The 21,462-nt window shown below is 52.9% G+C and overlaps 1 protein-coding gene across 2 annotated transcripts in view; it reads left to right on the forward strand.

Annotated features, from left to right (window-relative positions):
* DEF6 (DEF6 guanine nucleotide exchange factor) overlaps positions 1 to 20,505 on the forward strand; it is a 49,086-nt gene extending 28,581 nt beyond the window's left edge. The window contains exons 4-11 of one of the 2 annotated variants that reach the window (XM_075910414.2): positions 4,114 to 4,341; positions 6,436 to 6,582; positions 7,654 to 7,762; positions 10,380 to 10,678; positions 11,465 to 11,631; positions 13,467 to 13,665; positions 15,359 to 15,449; positions 15,979 to 20,501. In XM_075910414.2, the coding sequence (XP_075766529.1) occupies positions 4,114 to 4,341; positions 6,436 to 6,582; positions 7,654 to 7,762; positions 10,380 to 10,678; positions 11,465 to 11,631; positions 13,467 to 13,665; positions 15,359 to 15,449; positions 15,979 to 16,190 (1,452 nt within the window). In that variant the 3' untranslated portion in view covers positions 16,191 to 20,501. Of the gene's footprint in view, positions 1 to 4,113; positions 4,342 to 6,435; positions 6,583 to 7,653; positions 7,763 to 10,379; positions 10,679 to 11,464; positions 11,632 to 13,466; positions 13,666 to 15,358; positions 15,450 to 15,978 lie in introns of both variants that reach the window. The other variant, XM_075910415.2, reaches the window with a different exon arrangement.
* Positions 20,506 to 21,462: the final 957 nt, after the last annotated feature.

A 21,462-nucleotide genomic window follows, 5' to 3' on the forward strand; every position in this document is an offset into this window, starting at 1 on the left:
TTTGTTTCCCCTCAGACCAGTCTCAGTGGGGCTGGAGGTCACCCCTCAAACTCTTGCCCCCCCCATTATAATTGACACCAGGTCAGACCCACACTAAGGGACGAGCTTGAATTAAGAGACACAACTCCGGCTATGTTAATTTCACAGCTGGAGTCAACGGTACCTTGTTTCGAGTTTCCCCACCAGCCCCACAGCAGGAGGTTGATGGGGAAACACTCCTGTCGACTTCCCTTACTCTTCCCAAGGAGCAGATGGGGATGCCCTCAGCGTTTGATTTAGCGGGTCCTCACTAGGCCCGCTAAATCAAACACCAGAAGATCGATTGCAGCAGCCTCCATCTGTGAGGTAGTGCCGGGTTTGCTGGCAGTCCCAACAGTGAGGCCAATGGCTGAATGGGTGGAAGAGACTGAATTCCCTGCTTGGGCTGAGAGGCTGGGGTGAAGGATGCTCCTGCCAACGCTGCCTGTGCTCTGCCTGTCCCACGCATAAACCGAGGCCTTGGGGGCAGCTCATGCAGCCGCCCTAGGAAGGGGTGCAGCGATGGCTCACGAGAAGAGGGGTGATACTGCATAAGTGTCTGGGCTGGTTCCTCACCGGGCTGCTGTCTCACAGATCTGGGAAGTGGCTCTAAGCCAGGAGTGGGGAACCTAAGGCCTGGGGGCCAAATGGGCCCCCCGGCTTGCCTGGATAGGGCCCCCCAAGGCTCAGGGCACTGCTGGCACTCCAGCCCCTCCCCTCCAGAGCGCACACAATCGACTAGCCTGGGTGTCCCTAGGCTTTGACGTGCGAGGGGGATGTGGGAAGCGTCTTTCTGATTCTCAGTCGGGGCCACCTCAGTGAGGGGCTGGGTTTTTTGGCTTCTCACTCGTGCCCGGCCCCCGACTGATTTTTCTGTGGGTCAGCGGCCCCTGATCCAGAAAAGGTTCCGCGCCCCCTGCACTAATCACTTGCTGAGCCAGGAGAAAGGTGGGTTAGATCGGCATGTTCACCATGGCACAAGCGTGCGGAAGCCAACCGTCCTCCCCAGGCCTCTGCCCACGAGCACGTGGACCAGCTTGCCCCATGGCGTGAGCAAGTTCACGAGGAGACGATGTGTTTTCTCCGCTGTCTTGTATGGTGTGCTACCCTGGCTGTTCAGCTCAGCTGGCCCCTGCCTCCATCGTGGGGACAGGCCTAGGCGACTTGAGGTAGCTCCAGGGAGCTGCAACACCCCCCTTGCCCTGCCAGAATTTTACTTGCTAAATGGGGTGCTCCCACAAGCCCCTCTGGGTGGCTCTCCCTGCACCAGGCACCCCTAGGGGCAGGCATTTTCAACCCCTCTTTGCAGGGCAAGGCCTGGGGAGAACCATGTCTGACGCTTGCTGTCTGCTCCTGCTGGCTTCCGTGGTGCAGGAGATGCTGGGAGGGTGGGGATTCAGGCCTGGCATGCTCACGCTGCATCTGCCTGATCTGTGCCCAGGATCAGCTGGTACCATGCGCTGGGGCCACGTGAGCAGCAGAAACTCTCAGCCCAAAGTATGGGAGCCTGAAGGCTGCAAGGTGGGTGGCTTCAAGCCCCCAGGTCTGTAATGAGGCTGGATGGGGCTACGGCTTCTCTCCTGGGACTGCTGCTGCGCACGCTCTGGGGCTTACAGCCTGGCCTTTGCGGGCATGTCAACCGCCCTTCCTCGCGCTGCCTCCTGTCCAAAACACACAGGGAGCAACAAGCCCCCCGCGGAACAGTGAAAGCCACAGGCGCCCCTAAGCTCAGAGTGCTGTGGGGGGAACGTTTCTCATCATTTTGCTTCCCTGATGAGTAAAATCTCCTGCACCCATTAGGTTGAGGCAGCTGGACTCCCGCGGGCCGCGCTGTGGTCCTTGTGAGCAGCTGCGGAGCAATGGAGTCTGCCCGTTGGGGAGAGGTGGGCGTTTGGCACACGCCCGAAGCCTCCCCAGGGTTAACGAAAGGCGAAGAATCCCAACCGCTCGGCCAAAGCGGCTAATCATAATCTCTAAATTCCGCGAGGCCCGCAGGAAGAGAGGGAGGTTTCTATGGTCTCCCAGTGGAGAACTAGTCCCCGACAGGTGGTTTGCAAATCCGCACAGCCCCCAGCTGGGAAAAGAAACCTGTGGATGCTGGCTCCAAAGCTAACAGCATCCTGGCCTGCAAGAAAGGGATTGTCTGGCCTGGCTTGCGCACTGATAGGCTGCGGGGGATGACCTCAAACGGCTGGCAGCTGTCTTGCTGCTGCTCTTGCTCCATCTCCCCTTGAGATCAGCAAAAACCCGAGCTGTGCGCATGCATACGCAGCAACCGCACTTCCTGTTCCCCAAGAGAGGTATTTCCTGTTCCACAGGCCTTAACAAACTGAATCATCTTTCTGTTTGAGTGGTGCTGCCTAGGGGCTTTCGCCTGCTTTTTGGAAAGGGGGCAGTGTAAGGGGGCCTCCCCCTTCTCCTCTGTAGTAGCCAGTTGGGAGCAGGGGTGTACCTCCAAACCTGGGGCTGCAGCTGTCCTGTGCCCTGGGTTGCACCCCAACTAAACCACAATAACTTCAGCAGGTTTGCATGGATGTCAGACGCGGCTCTTCATGCCTAGGCTGCAGGTATTTCCACCCTCAGAAGATGAGAGGTGGCTGAAACCCTCAGTTAAAACAACCAAACAAAAACCAAAACTTCCTGATAGGGCTTTTGGTTCATTTTATTTTCTGATTTACTTTTTTAAAATTTTCAAGGTGATTTCCTGACCTTTTGATCCAGTTTCTGGGAGACTTTCTCTCCCCCCCCCCCCCACCGCATCTTATAGGAACTTGCTCTGATCTTAGTAACAGCCAGAAGGGGGACCAGAAATCCCCAGCTGACACTGAGATTATGACACTGGTATGAGACACCTGTCATATGCCCTAGCTGCAGCACATTTGAGGTAGTAATCCAGCCCCCGTGACAGATTTCTGCAGGATTTAAACTTTTCTTAAAAAGTAAGTTTCTAGTCTTTATGATTGCAAAACACATTTCCCAAATGCAAGCTACTGTAAACAGTTCATCCTGAAATAGTCAGATCTGAGCAGTGTGAGTTTCACCCAGTCAGCTGAAATTATGTGTTAACTCTGAAACCTAGTGGTGGCATGCTGAGACCAAATTTAAAATGCTTTAAGCATACCACTGCATGGCTAAGCATACCACATCTAGACTACATGGCTCGGTCGACGGAGCCATGTAGATTTGTTTGTTGGGCAAAGGGAAATGAAGCCGTGATTTAAATAATCGTGGCTTCATTTAAATTTAAATGGCTGCCCCGCTGAGCTGACAAACAGCTGATCAGCTGTTTGTCGGCTCAGCTCGCTAGTCTGGATGCTCCCCTGCCGACATGAAAGCCCTTTATCGACCTCCCCGGTAAACCTCATCCTACAAGGCATAACGGGGAAGTCGATAAAGGGCTTTCAGGTCGGTGCGGGAGCGTCCAGACTAGCGCGCTGAGCTGACAAACAGCTGATCAGCTGTTTGTTGGCTCAGTGTGGCAGCCATGTAAATTTAAATGAAGCCGCGATTATTTAAATCGCGGCTTCATTTCCCTTTGCCTATCAGCCTAATCTACATGGCTCCGTCGATGGAGCCATGCAGTTTAGACACACCTTAATTGTCAGCAGTTGTTTGTGCGTATCAGGTAATTGCCAGGTGATAAAGGGGGCAGAAATAGCAATGGTCCCAACTTTATTCTTTCCCACAGAATAAAACTGAATGCAATGGTAACTGTACTTAGTAAAATGACAGGCCAACACTTTCAAAATTGTTCACTGACTTTTGGTTGCTTTCAATTTTGGGGTGGGCTACTGGAGGCTAGGCTCAGGTGGAAACAGTGGTTCTCCTACTGCCTTTCAGTGAGCATAGTAGTTCCCCTGCATCCCAGGGCTGGAAATGATGGTGCCCCCAGCTCCCTGGGAGTTTTGGGGGTGACAGTAGTGTCGGTGGAGTACAGTAGGATTGCCTCCAGATCTCTGGGTGTCCTGAGAAGGAAAAGAGGGTTCCCATGGATCCACTGGGTGGCCCAAAGTCTCTGGGGATCCCTGCACTGGAAACGGGGTGCTCCCAGGTCTCGGGGGGCCCAGGTGGAAATGGCTTTCCCTCCACTGGTAGGTGGAGTACCTGCTGAAGAAGGTCTGCATGGCCATGAATGTGGAGCTGAACTGCTGTGAGCTGGAAGACCACCTTTCGCAGGACCCCCAGCAGCAGGGTGGCATGACGGTCTGGCAGTTCCTGGAGCTGGTGAACTCGGGGAAGCTGCTGCGGGGGATCGAGCGGGAGGCCGTCAGCATGGCCATTGAGGAGGTGTACCAGGAGGTCATTGAGGACGTGCTCAAACAGGCAAGGCGCTTGCTGGGGTCTGCGGAGCTGAGCTGCCAGGAGAGCGGCTCTGGCTGGGCTTTGAGCCACAGGAGAAGTGGGCTGCCCCATGTTACCTTGTGGCTGAGCCTAGGGGCGGGGTGCGTCTGGCCAGCTAGGGGCAAAGCCGGGCCCTTCCTCCACCCTCTGGGGACAACCTTCCACCCCACCCCAGTTCCACATGGATAAGGTCATCAGGCCAACCTGCTAAGCCCATGGGGAGGGGTGAAGTTAGGGTCCTGGACGGAGCGCTGAGCCTCCCTCCTTCCCCAATCTTTCTGAGAGCGCATGTAGGAACCGTACGTGCAAGGGGCTCTTCTGCAGCGACGCCAAGACAGCCAGGCAATGCAGGGCCACATTCTGACTTCCGGGGGCCCTAGGCACTTTTGCCTTCATAGGCCCCTCCCTCCATAAAAAAAAAATATGAAAAATTATTTTTGATATAACTTTAAATACTTCAACATTTTATTTTTTTCTGTTTGAGGCAAAATGTAATATTTTTTCCTGGGCCCTAAAAGTTTCGTTTTTTTCTGATGTGAGAAAAAAATTAAAACATTTTCTTTGACCCTAAAAGTTCATTTTTTTTCTTCTGATTTTAAAAGACATTAAAACATTTGTGTGGTCCCCTAAAAGTATCGTGGGCCCTAGGCACTGTGCCGACTGTGCCTAATGGATAAATCGGCCCTGAGGCGATGAGTCCGCCAGGCCCGTCCGGCCACCGCGCAGTTACCCAGCCCTTCTGGTTAGCAACCAGGCTGGTTTTCAAACCTCTAATACTTTGCTTAGGAGAATACAGACCCTTGCTGGCAGGCAGCGCCTTTGGCAGCTTGTCTGTAGTGATGGTGTTACCTACTGTTTATAGCAAGGAATGGCAGTAGACTTCATTGCATAACCCTGGCTAAGTCTCTAGAGCCTTGTGGAGCCGTGGATATTTGTATCCTCCGGTAGCCGCGTCCGTGGATGTGGATATCCACAGATCGCTTTTGCGGGTGCAGATGTGCATGTGGATACAAACTCTGTCTCCGCGCAGGGTTCTACGTCATCCAGTGTAGTCCTTGGCAAGTCACGCTGCGTCGGTTTTACTCACCTGCCGGATAGAGATGGCTTTCGCCTGCCCCGTGGGAGTGGGAGGCTGGTGGAATTCATGCTGGTGAAGCACAGAGAGAGCCTTGAATAGAAAATGCTGGAGAAGGGGAAGGGTTCTCTGTATCTCAGTCCTGCCCCCAACCTCTCTGAGCTATAAAGCACTTGTGTCTCTGGCTGCCAAGGAGCACAGGCGCTGGGGGGGTTTCCTTTGGGAAAGAGCTGGTCATATAAGAACAGCCACACTGGGTCAGACCAAAGGCCCATCTAGCCCAGTATCCTGTCTGCCGACAGTGGCCAATACCAGATGCCCCAGAGGGAGGGATCACAACAGGCAATCCTCACATGATCCCTCCCCTGTCTCACACCTCCAGGGAAACAGAGGCTAGGGACACCATTCCTATCCATCCTGGCTAATAGCCATTGATGGACCTAACCTCCAGGACTCTATCTAACTCTTTTTTGAACCCTGTTAAAGTTCTAGCCTTCACCACATCCTCTGGCAAGGAGTTCCACAGGTCGGCGCTTAGATTCTCCAGTCACCTAGTGGCTCTAACCATGGCTCATAGCAGTAAACCCAGTGGTGCTATTGGCCAACCCTGTGTTTCTATAATTGCTTCGGCCCCCTGGGGATTTTTTGCTTATGTGGACAGGCTCTCTGGCCTATGCATGTTGAATTGGTTTGGCTGATTCTTCTTGCTCCCAGAAACCTGTGCAGTGAGACACCCTGGAGCGCAGTGCTCCATGCGTGTCTGCTAGGCATTCCGTCTTCCTAGAGGCATTATGGGATGGGGGCCCAGCAGATTTCCCAGCATGCACCAATATGTGCATGGGGGAGAGGGGTTGCAGAGGCAGTGAGAAGATTCTGGTGGCTGGGCACAAAGTGAGCCAATCGAGGCAGGAGCCAGGTGCCAACCCCCCATGGCACTCAGCACAGAGGGGTTTTCTGGCGCGGCCCCTTGTTTGAGACCCCCTCTGTCTGCCTGGGCGCAGGGCTATCTCTGGAAGAAGGGCCAGCTGCGGCGGAACTGGTCCGAGCGATGGTTCGCGCTCAAGCCGAGCGCCCTCTCCTACTACATGAGCGAGGAGCGGAAGGAGAAGAAGGGCAGCATTGCCTTGGACAAGCACTGTTGCGTGGAGGTAACTCGCCGGGCTCCAGCAGAGAGGGGCAAGAGCAGCTCCACTCTGTCTCCACGGTGTGCACGCCCCCCCCCCAGTGCTGCTGTTACGGGCGACAGCGCCCCAGCAGCACCTGTAGAAAGAGAGCACGGGACGTAAGTTCAGTCTGATTCACCTCGGTTAACCCAGCAGCCCCGTGGCTGCTCCAGGCTAGAAAAGCTGCCCGGCTGCCATGGTGCACAAGAACCAGAAGAGCAGGATTTCCTCAGAACTAGGGCACAAGGGTGGCTGCTGGCATTTCTTCTCTGGGTCCAGCGCCACTCAGAACACCGGCGCTCTTGGGGCGGGTTCAAACTGTAGCACAGAGACGGCACTGTGGGTTTTAGCTCGGGTTGGCAGCATGAGTATAACCCTATTGGGTCACTCCTGCAGCTCTTTGAACCCAAGTTGACTAGCACAGGTTAAGAACGCGTCTTTTTTTTTATTGCAGTGTAGACGTAGTCTGTGTGACATGAGTTTGCTCGTTCTTAGCCCAGCTCCCAGCCAGCCCCCCCAACAGAAAAACGACGGCTACAATTGGCACTAATTGTCAGGATAGTGATAGAAATTGTCAGGGACATGGTTGTCATACAGGGCTTTCCTCGAGGGTCAGCTCATCAAACAGACTTAGCCTGTGAAGCAGCAAGGCAGCAATTAAGCAGCTGTGTGTCTTCAGGGGTGGCGACGTCCGCCCATTACTGGGACCCTGCCTAGCAATAGCGGCTGGGTGGCACGCTGCCATGGGCTGCCCCAACGGCTTCCATCCAGCAAAGAAGGGGTGAACCCAGGACCCCGATTTATACAAGGCCTGGGAGAGGCTGATTGAGAAGGGGGAGGAAAGATGTTTCTCTCCCTTGTAATTCCTGCCCCTTTCCATCCAGAAGGAAAGGGCCCTAAGGGAAGGGTTGGGTGGGGAACTACCTGGGCTGGGAGTTTAGGGTTGTGGGATAGGTGGCAGGGGGCTGTGCTCCCTTCCAGGAATGGGTATGAGGGCACAGTGGGGATTTGCGCTATTCTGGACACAGTAGCAGTAACTCCTTCCCCTCTCCGCAGGTCCTGCCTGACCGGGACGGGAAAAGGTGTATGTTCTGCGTGAAAACCTCTTCCCGCACGTACGAGATGAGCGCCTCGGACACTAGGCAGCGGCAGGAGTGGACGCTAGGTTTGTGCCGCAGCACCCGCGCTCCTCCCTTCCTCTCGCCCTCCATCCTGCTCTCCTCTGGCTCCTGGGATGCTTCCGTGGAAGGAAGAGATGAAACCATGCGTGGCAAAGGCAGCTTCTGCCCTTGAGCTCTCTGTGAGCCTCTGCATGCTCTGCCCCCACCACAGGGCACCAGGCCTATACAACTAAGACCCAGTTCCTTGCAGAGACTAGTTGCAACTCCCATTAACTTCAAAAACAACGGAATAGTTGAGCAGCACTTTAGAGACTAACAAAACATGTAGATGGGATCACGAGATTTCGAGGGCACAGCCCACTTCTTCATTATAGAATTGTTCTTATCAGCCCTTGTAACTTGAACAATCTAATTCACTATTTTTTTCTCTCACCCTTTCCACCCCTCGCCCGCCCTCCCTTATTTATTCTTGGATCTGGACTTTTAATACTCCAGTCACCTGAAGAAGTGGGCTGTGCCCATGAAAGCTCATGATCCCATCTCCGTGTTTTGTTAGTCTCTAAGGTGGTGCTCAATTATTTCTTGTTTTTGAAGTTCTTCCTGTTACAGACTAACTTGGCTACCTCTCTGAAGTCCCCTAACTTCAGTGAGCCAGCTGCTTCTCCGGTGGTCTGGGAGGAGGGGAATGTGGAGTCTGATTCTTGGCATTCTCTGTCTCCCTTACAAGTGGGTGGGTAGGACATTCTCTCCATGTCCTTCGGAGTTCCCCTTTTCCCTTGTTGGTGAGCTATGTGTCAGTCAGCGCCCTCGCTCCACCCCAGAGGTAGCCACAGTTTGTGTCAGGTGCCGGATCTGTCTCACTAGTGAAGCACTTTGGTGCAAAACTGAGAGATGCTTATTAACTGACCATTAAGAACAAACTAATGAGGCAGTGCAGCCTAACGGATAGAGCATTAGATGGGGACTCAGGAGACCTGGGCTTGGCCACTGGCTCCAGGGTGACATAAGCACATAAGGATGGTCCTATTGGGTCAGACCAAAGGCCCATCTAGCCCAGTATCCTGTCTGCCCACAGTGGCCAATGCCAGATGCCCCAGAGGGAGTGAACAGAACAGGTAATCCTCATGTGATCCCTCCCCTGTCATCCATTTCCAGCCTCTGATGAACAAAGGCTAGGGATACCATTCCTACTCATCCTGGCTAATAGCCACTGATAGACCTAACCTCCATCAATCTATCTAGCTCTTTTTTGAGCCCTGTGATAGTTAAGGATGTTAAAATGTGTTTGTTTAATTAAATTTCAGCAGTTACATGTGGGGGGGGAAGGGGACAGGCAGCTTCCCAGGACGAGTGCACGTGGGGAGATGGCTTTTAAGCCAGCTCCCCGCGCATACCAGGAGCCTGCATATAACCTGGATGGTTAACCATGTACGTAGTTACACTTTCACTTCACTAGTTATAGTTTTGGCCTGCACAACATCCTCTGGCAAGGAGTTCCACAGGTTGACCGTGTGTTATGTGAAGGAATACTTCCTTCTGTTTGTTTTGAACCTGCTACCTATTAATTTCATTTGGTAACCTCTTGTTCTTGTGTTGTTCACTTTTTCCACACCAGTCATGATTTTATAGACCTCTGTCATATCTCCCCTTAAATGTTTTTTCTTCCAAGTTGAAAAGGCACAGTCTTGTTAATCTCTCCTCCTATGGCAGCTGTTCCACATCCCTAATTGTTTTTGTTGCCCTTTTCTGAACTTTTTCCAGTATCAAGATATCTTTTTTGAGATGAGGTGACCACATCTGCCTGCAGTATTCAAGATGTGGGCATACCTTGGATTTTTAGAGGCAATAAGATATTCTCTGTCTTGTTCTCTATCCCTTTCTTAATGATTCCCAACATTCTGGTGGTTTTTTGTTTTTTGTTTTTTTGACCGCTGCTGGGCAAGTTGCTGTCTCTTGCTAGGCCTCAGTTTCCCCATCTGTAAAATGGGAATAATGTAAAGAGCTTGGCGCTCTATTGATGGAAAGAGCTGGGTTTTACTATTAACCAGCTTTGCTTGTAAACTTCTCCCAAGATTCTGCTAGTGCCTGGCCAGCTGGTCCAGGTGCCCATTTCCCTGTGTTCAGACCCACACACCTTTTCCAAAATGTTTCCAGTCATTTGAAGTTGGCAGCTGGACTTTCCCACATCATGTTGCTGCAAATCAGGTAACTTTAATCGGACTGACTCACACCCCATGGCAAATAGCTGATGCTTTGAAGGGGGCTGTGGGCATATAGAGCCATACAAGGGCTGCCATGCTTAGCTCTTCACAGTCGCTCAGTAATTAGCACTCTTGCAATGCAGATGAGGATGGAACCCAGGAATCCTCTCCAGTGTTACTTGTAAATTGTGCACTTAGGCAGCCACCCAAGAGAGATTCAAAGGCTTCCCAAATGATTAGCAGAGCCAGCAGCATGTGTTTCTATTGGTGGTGCACATCCTCACATGCCTAAGTGCACAGAACAAAATTTATTCCACACAGATGGAAGAAATTAGAGGGAAAACCGGTTCTGTCTGCCAGACCCCCCGTGTCTCATCCTCATAGTACTCTGGCCACATGGCTGCTGGATCTATGGCCCAGCAGGGTGTGGCCCTGCTGAGTTTTCTTCCTTCTCTCCCAGCCATTCAGACGGCTATCCGGTTGCAAGCAGAGGGGAAGAAGTCCCTGCACAAGGACCTGAAGCAGAAGCGCCGGGAGGTGCGGGAGCAGCGGGATAGGCGGAAGGCGGCCAAGGAGGAGGAGATGCAGCGCCTCAAGCAGCTGCAGGAGGAGAAGGAGCGGAAACTGCAAGAGCTGGAGCTGCTGAAGGAGGCCCAGCGGCAGGCAGAGCTGCTGCTACAGGAGGAAGAGCAGCGGCGCCGGCTCCAGCACGAGGAGATGCAGAGGACCCTGGAGATCCAGCTGAAGGAGGCGGAGCAGGTTGGCAGGGAGGGCGGGGGTGGGTCCCTGCTGGGGGGTTCCTTTAGAGCAGGTCTGCGGTTTCTCTCCCGATCTCCCTTGTCACTCACCAGAGCCCCCAACGCTTGTAGCAATCTGGGTCGCCCCTGTTACAGCCTCACGGGTCCTTTAACTGGCAAACTCCAGACCCCTTCGGGCAGCAGCCCCTGGCTCCGGGCACAGACCATCCCAGGCAAAGGCCTCTGAGCGCGGCGTCTCATCAGGGCTGCATTGGGGCTCTCCCTGCTTTTGGAAATCCCTCTTTTGGGAGCACTTCCCCCCCAGCTTGGCTATTCCTTTTGCAGCCCCAGACTGCTGAGCGGGGCTCGGATCCAGAGCAGCTCACCCCTCCGTTTTCCCCATTGTAAGGGGCTCAGCTTGCAGTTGTGCCATGCGTCTTCGTGAGGGCAGATGGAAATTCAGGCTCCCGGAAGGCCAGCTGGTGGGGGACATGCAGGGCTTCACCGTCCCGTGGAGTCTGGGGCGCTGTCGTGGTTCAGCTGGTGTATCCAGGTGGTACCAGAGGCAGTCTCCATCAGGCTAGTCCAGTCCCGGTTCAGCAGGAAGATCTGCTGGGCAGCAATGTCACGTCTTTGGGGAGCAGGATGAATTTCCTGTTGCCTCTCTCTAGAGGGCTCAGGTCTGTCACCACCCCGCCCCACCGAGCTGCTAGGGACTGCAGCTGTCTCCCCCTGGGGAGCTGGATTTGGGTGCGGGCTGCGCGCGGTCCATGCTGATCCCCTTCTCCTCCCCGCCCCGCGGCGCCAGGCTCGCGCCTCCATGCAGGCTGAGATGGTTCTGAAGGAGGCGGAGGCCGAGCGGCAGCGCAAGCGGATCATGGAGCTGGAGGAGATGCAGGAGCGGCTCGAGGAGGCGCTGCAGCAGGAGGTGAAGGCGCGGCACGACGAGGAGTCAGTGAGATACGCACAGGCCAGGTATGCCTGGGAAATACCTTCCTTCCTACTGACTCCTCGCAGGCCTGCCGATGGGGGAGAGGGAGCAGGGCAGTTGCCTTGGAACCTGGCTACTGCAGCAGCCGGGGCCCTTCAATGGAGCACCGTGCAGTACGTTGCGGGCAGCTCCGAGAGCCGCTCTGGGGCAAGGGTGAAGCGCACTGCAGGCGGCTCTGAGGGCTGGCGGGGAAAGGGGGGCGTTCAGTCCAGGCGGCTCTGAGGGCTGGCTAGGCGGAGAGGGAAGCACTGCAGGCGGCGGCTCCTTCTGCCTGAGGCCCTGCTCCTTCCAAGCCCTCTTGCTCGGGGCCCAGCAATCCTGTCGGCTCCCCTGCTCCTCAGCAGCAGTGCTCAAGAGCTGGGGTGGGGAACCTAAGGCCCTGGAGTCGCATGAGGCCGCTGGCTTGCCTGGATCCGTCTCCAAGACTCTGACACACTGATGCTCCAGCCCCACCACCCCTGCCATCGCCCCACAGGGCTGGAGTAAATCTACTCTCCTGGGCCCCCATGGCTCTGTTGTGTGAGGGGAATGTCTTTCTCCTTCTCAGTCCTCAGTCAGGGGCCACCTCAGAGAGAGGATTTTTTTTGGGCTGTTTTTTTTTGCTTCTCACTTGTGTGCGCCTCCCCCCCCCCCCAACTGATTTTTTTTCTGTGGGTCAGCGGCTCCTGACCCAGAAAAGGTTCCCCACGGCTGTTATTCTGAAATAACAACGCGAGCGTCTCCACAGCAACTCCATTATTTTGAAATAATTTGAAATAATTTTGAAATAACAGACGGCTTCTTCCGGCTTCTGTGAACCTCGTTCTACGAAGAATAACGCCCATTCCAAAATAGCGTGTGTAAGCGTATTTCGAAATAGCCCCTCGCCAGGGCCATTCTAAGTTATTCCTCCCGGGGGGTCTAAATCGAGAGAGCCCGTCTCCATTAGGGAAGCCGGCCTCGGACTCATTTTGAGGCTTCCCTGCAGCGTAGATGTGCATTTCAAAAGAAGCTATTTTGGAATAATTCCGGAACAGCTTATTCTGAAATAACCCTGCAGTGTAGACGCAGCACTACAGATCAGCTGGGCTTGGAGGACAGCTAGTGCTCTCGCACAGCTAGTGCCCCCTGCTGGGAGAGGCTGGCGCTGAACTCACATCCAGACACTGTGATGTTTTCCCCCACCAAGTGGTGGTTGGGCCACAGAGAAAGGTTGCGGCGCACGCTACAGCTCAACAGAGCTCATTCTTTGAGAGCAGCCAATCAAGGTTCCTGCATTTAAATCCAGAGATGGCAGGTTTGATTCCCACTGCTGCCGACCCCACAGTATTATTCCCCGTCATCCTTCCCTGGAAGAGATGGAGACTGGGGAAATAGCTTCTTTCAGAGCCTTCCCGGCAGGTATCCCATCCCACCAGCATCCCAACACCATTTCCTACATCCTTTCCTGCTGAAGGAGATCAAGAGTGGAGCCAGTCCCCCAGTGGCTTTGCTGGGCCTGGACTAGCCTTGAGCCGTGCACAGTGAGGTTGATAGGGTTGCCAGGTGTCTGATTTTCACCCGGATAGTCCGGTAATTGCATCTTCTGTCCAGAGAAAAAACTGGAAATGTAAATTTAAAGGCGGGAATTTAAAGATGCAGCGACCTTTTTTTTTTTTTTTTGCTTAATAAGTTTTATCTCCCGATTTTTTTTGTTTGCTTTTTGATCAACCAATTTTTTTTCCCTGCCATGTCCAGGATTTTTTGTGAAAATATCTGGCAACCCTAGAGGTTGGCTGTGTTGGTACCTACAGAACGCTTGGAGAGTGGGATGTAACTACCTCTTGCTCTTTCCTGGAAGGTTGCTGGCTGAGGAGGAGGAGAAACTGAAGGAGCTGATGAAGCTGAAGGAGGAGCAGGAAGAATACATCATCAGGACCCAGCGAGAGAAGCAGGTCCTTAAGCAGGAGATGGAAAACAAGAGCAAATATTTGGAGGAGGCCCAAAAGCAGCTGGAAGAAGTGAGAGAGAACAGGCAGCGGGTAGACCAGGATGTGATGGTGAGCATGGTACCAGCCCGGCCTTCCTGTCTGCCATTAATACCCTCAAGAGAGATTCACCAAACTCACTCTGGGGTTCTCTCCCTGCTGCAAAGAAATAGGACGGCTTTTCTAGTCTGGAAATCAGAGCTTTCTTCTTGGGGGAGAGCACGTTGTTGATTTTTAGCGTGTGATTCTTCATAATACTAGAGAAATGGGACCCGTTCCTGTTCTCGTGTGCCCTGCTGTAAATGTGAACTGGCTTCACTGAAATAGATGGCATTATACCCATGTAAACACTGGCAAAGCCAGAAACTCGGGCCCATGGCTTTCAACAGGAAAAATCTCTCCTGTCTAAGCAGATGTAAATATGCCCGTTGCTGCAGCAGCTAAGTGCTCCCGTTCCCTGTCAAAGGAGCTGATGGTTGAGCTCTGATGGGCAGCGTTCCAGATATTTCTGCAGGGGCGATACATTCTCATCTGAGAGGAGTTGTTTCAGCTACACAAACTTCCCAGGCTGACCTGAGCAACATTGGGGGTTGTAAGTTTCATGCCCGCCAAGCTTGGCTGGCAGACTCTTCTGTGGGAAATCTGCTGGAGCGGCCAGAGACTGGAGGGCTAAGGGTGGGACAGCAAATCCCGGAGACGGGATTCCTTTGCTCCCATGTTGCATGATGATTCCCTGATTATCTGTCTGGCAGGATCTGCATGTGTGGCACATGGTGGTGGGAAAGCGAGGCCAGAGCTGCTCAGAGGGCAACAGTGGAAGGTTTATGGCTCGCAAAGGCATCCCGGCATAGGGATGGGTGCAGTGAAAAAGCGGGGCCAGGGTGGCAAAGAGCTGACTGGCTAGGAAGGGGAAGGTAGCAGAGCTGTGTTCTGGCAGTTGCAGACCCCATGTGAAATTCAGGACTATCTCACAAATCAGAGACCCTCTGGCCTGTGGTTGCCGGGCGTGAGATGGCTCCAAGCCCCGCCAGAACAGAAACTGGGATAGTTCAAATTAGGGATGGAAAATCCCATTGAATTGGTTAAAAGCAGTGTTGGCACCAATTAAAGAGCAGGTGAGCAGGGCGGGGAGGAGGGGACGATTGCTCCAATTGGGCTGGGGTTGGGCTAGAGCAACATACAGGTGCTGCTCCCGCTTAGCTGCTCCCAGGCCACCGTGGGGGCTGCTGGCTCTTAGCCAACACAGACTGGGAGCTGGCAACCCAATGCAGGGGATCTGGCGGGGCTTGATCACCCCTCTGCCCATGGCTGGCCCGTAGATGGAGGGGGCTGCTCCCTGGAGTACTGGTTAACGGGTGATGCTTACTGGATAACCATTAACACCCCTAGTTCAGACCAATCTCTGTTCTCCAAGGCAGGATAAGTTTAAAGTCCAGTTTCTGGGCAGGGGGATGGGAACTTTCTACAGCTGGTCCAGGGCAAGGTGGATTTGCTGGCTGCGTGCAGATTCATAGAATTATAGAATCCCAGGGCTGGCAGAGACCTCAGGAGTCATAGAGTCCAACCCCCTGCCCAAGGCAGGACCAACCCCAACGAAATCATCCCAGCCAGGGCTTTGTCAAGCCGGGACTTAAAAACCTCTAGGGATGGGGATTCCACCCGCTCCGCAGGGAACCCATCCCAGTGCTTCCCCACTCTCCTAGGGACACAGCTTTTCCTAATATCCAACCTAGCCCTCCCCTTTACCTGCCCATGTTCGTTTCAGGCGGCCCAAAGAAAGCTCCGACAAGCCAGCACCAATGTCAAGCACTGGAATGTCCAGATGAATCGACTGATGCACCCCATTGCGCCAGGAGGTGAGAGGCAGGGTTAGGATTTGGGGCAAAAATATACCTTCCTGTGACAGCTTGTTATTTTGCATGCTGCTTTGGAATACTCGCACATCTCACAAGTTAAGCAGAATAGAGCTTGGTCATGACTTGGATGGGAGACTTCCCAGGAACATGCTTGGGAGCACTGGGGAGTTGGAGATGCCCTCTTCTGCATGGAATTTACAAGCAAAATCCTAAGAACACGTGGTTATTAAAGATATTTTGTGTCCCTTTTTACGGGTGGGGGGTTAAACTGAATCTCCTAGCCACTGGACAGGGAGGGAATTGCATTCTGCCCCTTCTTTCACTTCCTAGTGTTGCTCGGTGCTGTTTAACAGCTACCAGGCTGTACCCCAGAAGTGGCTGCATTTCAGGAGCAGGTAAAGTGAGAATATACACTGTAGTTTGTGAAGTGCTATGAGAGCAATGGCTGCTACATTATGCTGCTACGGGGACATTGAGAGGTTTATGGATGTGCCGTGGGAAATAATTGCCTATTTGCGTCTGTTCCCAGAGAAGCGCACAACAGCAAGTGGAGTATTCCCCAGCATCCCGCCCGTTCTCCTCGCCAGGCGGGAATCGTCCCTCAAGCTCAGGCAGAGATCAGAAGAGAAGCACTGTGATCCTGAGAGCCAAGAAAGCAAGAAGAACATGGACAATGGAGAGACCAAGAGGCTGTCGCTATCTTCTGACATGGACACCACAGCTGCAGAACCCTCCAACTAGCTCAGCAGCATGGCAGAGCCCAGAAGAGAACTGTAGGCACCGTGGGATGTTCAGACTAGCGCGAGTAGTCAATGCAGTAATCTCTGATGGAGACATGGCAGTTTGTAGACACATGCCAGAGAGAAGTAAGGATTCTATAGGGGACGTTTATAAAGCATCTAGGACACTTTGTGCAAATAAAGTTTGCAACTTGCCAGGAGACCCAGGGCCACGCCTGACTTGGTGAGATATTGCAGCTTCTACTATCTGTGTGGCGTAAGTGCAAGACTGGGGGACTACAACTCCCAGCATGCTGTGCTATGTTTTGAAGTGAGCGGCCTGCTGCCTTTCATAGTAAAGCCAAAGGTGGCTGTGAATTGCCTTGTAGAATCCTACAGACTGGCTGACCCACAGACCCTGCTCTGGCCACCCCTGGTGTTAGGATTTCCAGTTGTTGCTGTTACAACCACTGCTGTCTGGCACACCAAGCTGCCAAGTGCATGGCTCCTGTAAAGATGATGTCCACAAGAGACTTGAAAAATTGAGCTGTGCCCTGTTTTGCTTATTTTGTAAAGACGGCTGAGAAGGAGTTCGGGATTTTTTTTATTTTTTTTTACCTTAACTATCAGCAATGTCAAATCTTCCCTCCTTTTCCAGGAAGAGCTGTGGAACTCACTTGAGAAGGGGCAGGATGGGGCTCTTTAACAAAGATGTGCTTTCTCTAAGGGGAACCGGGAATAAAGCTTTTTTTTTTTTTTCTAAACAATGTGACTGTAAATCTCCCTTTTCACACGCCTCCTGTTTCATGTGGTATCCTAGTTTCATTCATTCTTTCTCTAGGGTCTTCCAGAGCAGATAAGCTCTGAACTTCGAATGCAGGGAACGGTTAACTTAAAACTAAATCCTCCTCCGGCATCTTTATCCATTGTCAACCCTAGAAAAACGGCACAAGCTGATCATTGTTTCCTTTTGCGCAGGCCCTGTACCGAGGGTGAGTGTAGAGTGGGGATGCTGTGGTGGGTTTGGCAGTGAAGTTGCCAGTGGAAATTTTGCTCTTGGTTCTGATGGGAGATGAGTTAGATGCATTTCAGGATGTTTTCCTGGCTGGGGCAGCTTGTGAAAGATGCATCCTAGTGTGGATCTCTGCTGATGCTGCTTGGAATAGCTTCACCAGGAGAATGGTCCTGGGGCTTTCCATGCAGATGCATGAGAATTCCAGCCAGTCACCACAACAGGTGCTTAAGCTAGAAAGAACATGTAAGCCCGTCATAGTGCTGGTCACTAGTGTGCAATTCAGAAGCTGCTATCCATCCTTTAGTTGTCTGGTTTTATCCGGGAGCTGGGCAGAGGGAGCTAATGCTAGGACACGCTGGCAAGGATGTAAAGATGATCAAAGGAAGATATTGGGACATGATTTTCCTGGAGAGAACATTTAATTAGCATTAGCCCTGAACAGGATTCCATATTCCACTCTGCTCTGTAGACACCTACGTACGACTCCGCCTGAATAAATGCATCTGATAAGAGATTGTCTGGAGTAGGCTGGCACATGAATAAGATGAACAAGCCGCAGCAAAGCGCTAAGTGTTTGGCAGCTGCCACCATAAATCTGGCTTGCCATTCCCTGGTGTGCATCAGCCCAGCGATGCCTGCTTGGACGTGCTGGGGGCTGCGGGGAAAGAGTGGCTGCTTTCATGCTCTGACTGCCACGGGGAAGATCTGGCACCCAATCATCGTGCCCCTCCTGGGTTTCATTCTGAGATTTGGTTCTAAGCTGGAGCTCCCGAAATGCACCTGCTCGGGGGCAGCTTTTAGAAAGAAAACCCCTTTCGAAGGAGAGTTAAACAGAAACTTTCTTCCTCTTTAAGAAACAAGTCTTGTTATAGGTCATTCCTGGGCATCTGCCATGTATTGTTCCATCTCCTGCCTCCTGCATGCAGCCCTGGCTTCTCCTGGTGTGTTCCTTTCCAGGGGGTCTTCCTCCCATGAGGGCCTTAATTGTACTCGGAAAAGAGTCAAGAAACTATAACCAGCCACATCGCGGCAGGCATTCCCAGACGTCAGCTACTCGGCGTGCTATGGCTCAGGATACTGACCTCTTCTTGCAAAGCATTGGAGAGCTAAAGCTCTGTAAGAGAGAGCTGGGTGTAATTATTCCACGGTCGCTGTGCCCCTCCCTTTTGAGTTCCAGGAGTTGGGCGAGACCCGTCGGACCAGGGGGGCGGCCACAGGTACTGAATTGGGGGCCGCAGCTGACTTCCCCTCTCTGCCCTGTGGGGCCTTCCCCTCTGGGTTTGCATGGGGGCATGTTGGTGAGCTAGGCTAAGGGAATGCTGCTACTGCCCATGCTGCACCTGATTTAGAGACAGAGGCGGGCAGGATGTCCCAGTGGTTAGGATAGTGGGCAGAGAGCTCGCTTCAAGCCCTTGCTGTGATCTCCGTGGGTGAGTCTCTTGGGCCCAAATCCAATGAGGCTCCTAACTAAAAACAATGGAAATGAGGAGCCTAAATACCTTTGTGGGTCTGGGCCTTAGCCTCCCTCTGGGCTTGAGTGCCCCACCTGTGCCATGGGGCTAACCGCCCTACCCTGCCTCACAGGGGTGCTGGGCAGCTCAACAGATGAATGACTGAGGTGCACAGATATGATGGTAGTGGAGGCTTCTAAATGGCTTGGACATCTACCTAGCTTTGTAGGCCCGCAGTCTCCAGGATTGTCCAGCCATCTGTATTTCAGGGCTCTGCCTGCTTAAGGGCACAAGCCAATGCTCACTGAAGGCACGGAAACATTTCCCATTGACTTCTGTGTCCACTTGGATCCGTAAACGCCACGTTTGTCTGTGTCGCACATTCAGGGGACTTCCTAAAAGCTTCCCTTGTGTTGTCTGCATGAACTCATTGACTCCCTGGGGGAATCGGAGCAAAAGCCAAGTCTTCTGAAAGCCTTTTTGCTATGAAAGTGCTGACATCAGCACCTAAGCACCTCTGAAATACAGCTCTACCAGCCTTTGGCTTTGGGAGCGTTACTGCACCGGGCACAGGGCCTCGGCTCAGATAAAGAACATTTGGGAAGCTGGTACAGAGAGAAGATCATGCTGTAAAATGCTGGGTCGGACTCAGTCCAGGGAGGGCTCTGGAACGCTGCACAGTTGGGTAGTAAAATTGCAATCTGGTTCCTACCTCCAGCTGCTTTCGGCAGTTTCCCACAGAACTATGCATGGTAATGCTGTTCCTTTAATAGTGTGCTTTCATTAAACACCGGGCAAGGAACGCCATTGGCTGCGGCAGGTTTGTTTACGTTGGGGTGGGGCTGTACAGCTGTCTCTGGATAAAGAGAATGTGTGTGTCAGCAGACGTGCTGATTTTTGCTGAGTGGCAACCTCTGTTAAAACACCACACACGCTCAATAGGAAAGCACCAGAGAGGGCGGAGGATTCAATGTTCCCTTTAATTTTTTCCATCCGTGTACAGAGTCAATGTTATGATGCGCACTGTGGTATGTGCGGATGTGCACCACCATTAGAGACATATGCTGCCATCTGTGGGTACTCTGCCAATCAGCTGGGCGGTATTTGAATCTCTCTTGGGTGACTGTCCAGGCACTCAGCTTACAGGGAACACCGGAGAGGAATTGTCTGCCCTGTTTTTGTCCTGGCCACACAAAATGACCATGCTCGTCTGATGCCAAGGGGCTTTACAGCTTTTCCAAACCGGGACTCCTCTGCCATGCAGCCAGGGGCCCAGAGCGTCCCCCCCACACCACTCCAGTTCAGAAAGGTCGGGGTGCTTGTCACCGACCCACCCAGCCTGGATCATGAGTCCCAGCTGGAGCACCTCAGGGGGAACTAAAACCGACCAGAGCCTGCAGGAGCAGATCCTGCTGAGGCCCTGGGGTCTTTCACACAGAAGGCGTTGGTTGGTGGAGAGAGATGCTCAGATTGGCGGGTAGAGAAACACAGAGGGTCACCGGGACCTGGCAAATGGATTTCATTGGCAGGCAGGAGACTGCCTTGGGCTCTCGAATGCTTTCTAGAGACAAGCAGCAGCCGCTGTTTGGGGTGGCTGGTCTGTTGCCAAGGAAAATGCCCACAAGCTGCAGGGGGCCGTAAGGGGAGAGTGACCTGGCAGAGGTGTCAGGGTGGGGAGTGAATGGTTCTCCTGCAGGGACTAATCAGTCCACCGGGGGGAGCTCCTCAGGTTTCGTAAGCCTGAAGAGTGACAGGCGGTTGACTTCGAAATCGTTTCCCAAGGCTCAAAGGGGTCCCCGTGTTAGTCTGTTTCAGCAAAAATAACAAGGAGTCCGGTGGCACCTTAAAGACGAACGAATGTATTTGGGCGTAGGTGTTGGTGGGAAATACAGGTTAGTCTTTAAGGTGCCATCGGACTCCTCGTTGTCTTTACCCAAGGGGCTTTCCCAGGTGAGTCGCACTTTGCTTGTAAACAACAGGGAAGGATGTCGTCTTAAACTCGACCTGCAATTCAGAGACGGCATCAGCCACATTTCACACTATCTCTGTGCTGATCTGCATTTCTCAAGGCCTCCATCATCCAGGGTAAGTAAGGGCTGTACCCTACCACACCTGGGCTCTAAATTGCAGAGAGCCGGTCGCAGCCCAGGAAGAAAAGGCAGCTGTCACTGCTCATGGAGAGATTCACTTTCCCACTGGCTTGGACCGAGTGACTAGCACGTGATTTACACCCTCCAAAATTGAGCCTGAAAAGTATAAACCATCCTGCTGTGGAACATCTGTCTCAAACTCCTTTTATTTCCCCCTTTGTTGCTTTTTTTAAAGGGGAATCACTTTTTTTGTCAGCAGCTGGAGCCTTCTCCCAGGCAACACAAGAGATTAGCAGTTCATTGCTTCACCTTAGAACAGGCATTTACTAAATAGGCAGCGCTTGTATCAGCACTTTCCTTTGATCAGCAGCTGACTTCAGAGGCATCTGGGTTGTGCTGCCTCCCAGGTTTGGTGGGACGGACACGGAGCGGAAAGAGCTTTGACGGCAGGCCGAGTCAGCAATACTGGGGCCGTGATCAGCTGCTGCAGAGACTAAGGCCAAGTCTACACTGGAACTTCACAGCACTGGAACTTCTGGCTCAGGGGTGTGAAAACACACCCACCCAGTTGCACTGCTGTAAAGTGCCAGTGTGAACCAGGCTTCGGTGGTGGGAGCCGGGCTCTTAGCACTTTTAGCTACTACTGGACGTGGTTTACACAGAGTGCGCTTTAAACTGTGATGTGTAGACAAAGCCTTAGAATGCAAGGGTCACATGTAAGCAAGCAAGACAGTGCAA

The sequence above is a fragment of the Pelodiscus sinensis genome, chromosome 27 (genome assembly GCF_052426305.1).
Source record: "Pelodiscus sinensis isolate ZL-2025 chromosome 27, ASM5242630v1, whole genome shotgun sequence".
Classification (NCBI taxonomy): domain Eukaryota; kingdom Metazoa; phylum Chordata; order Testudines; family Trionychidae; genus Pelodiscus; species Pelodiscus sinensis.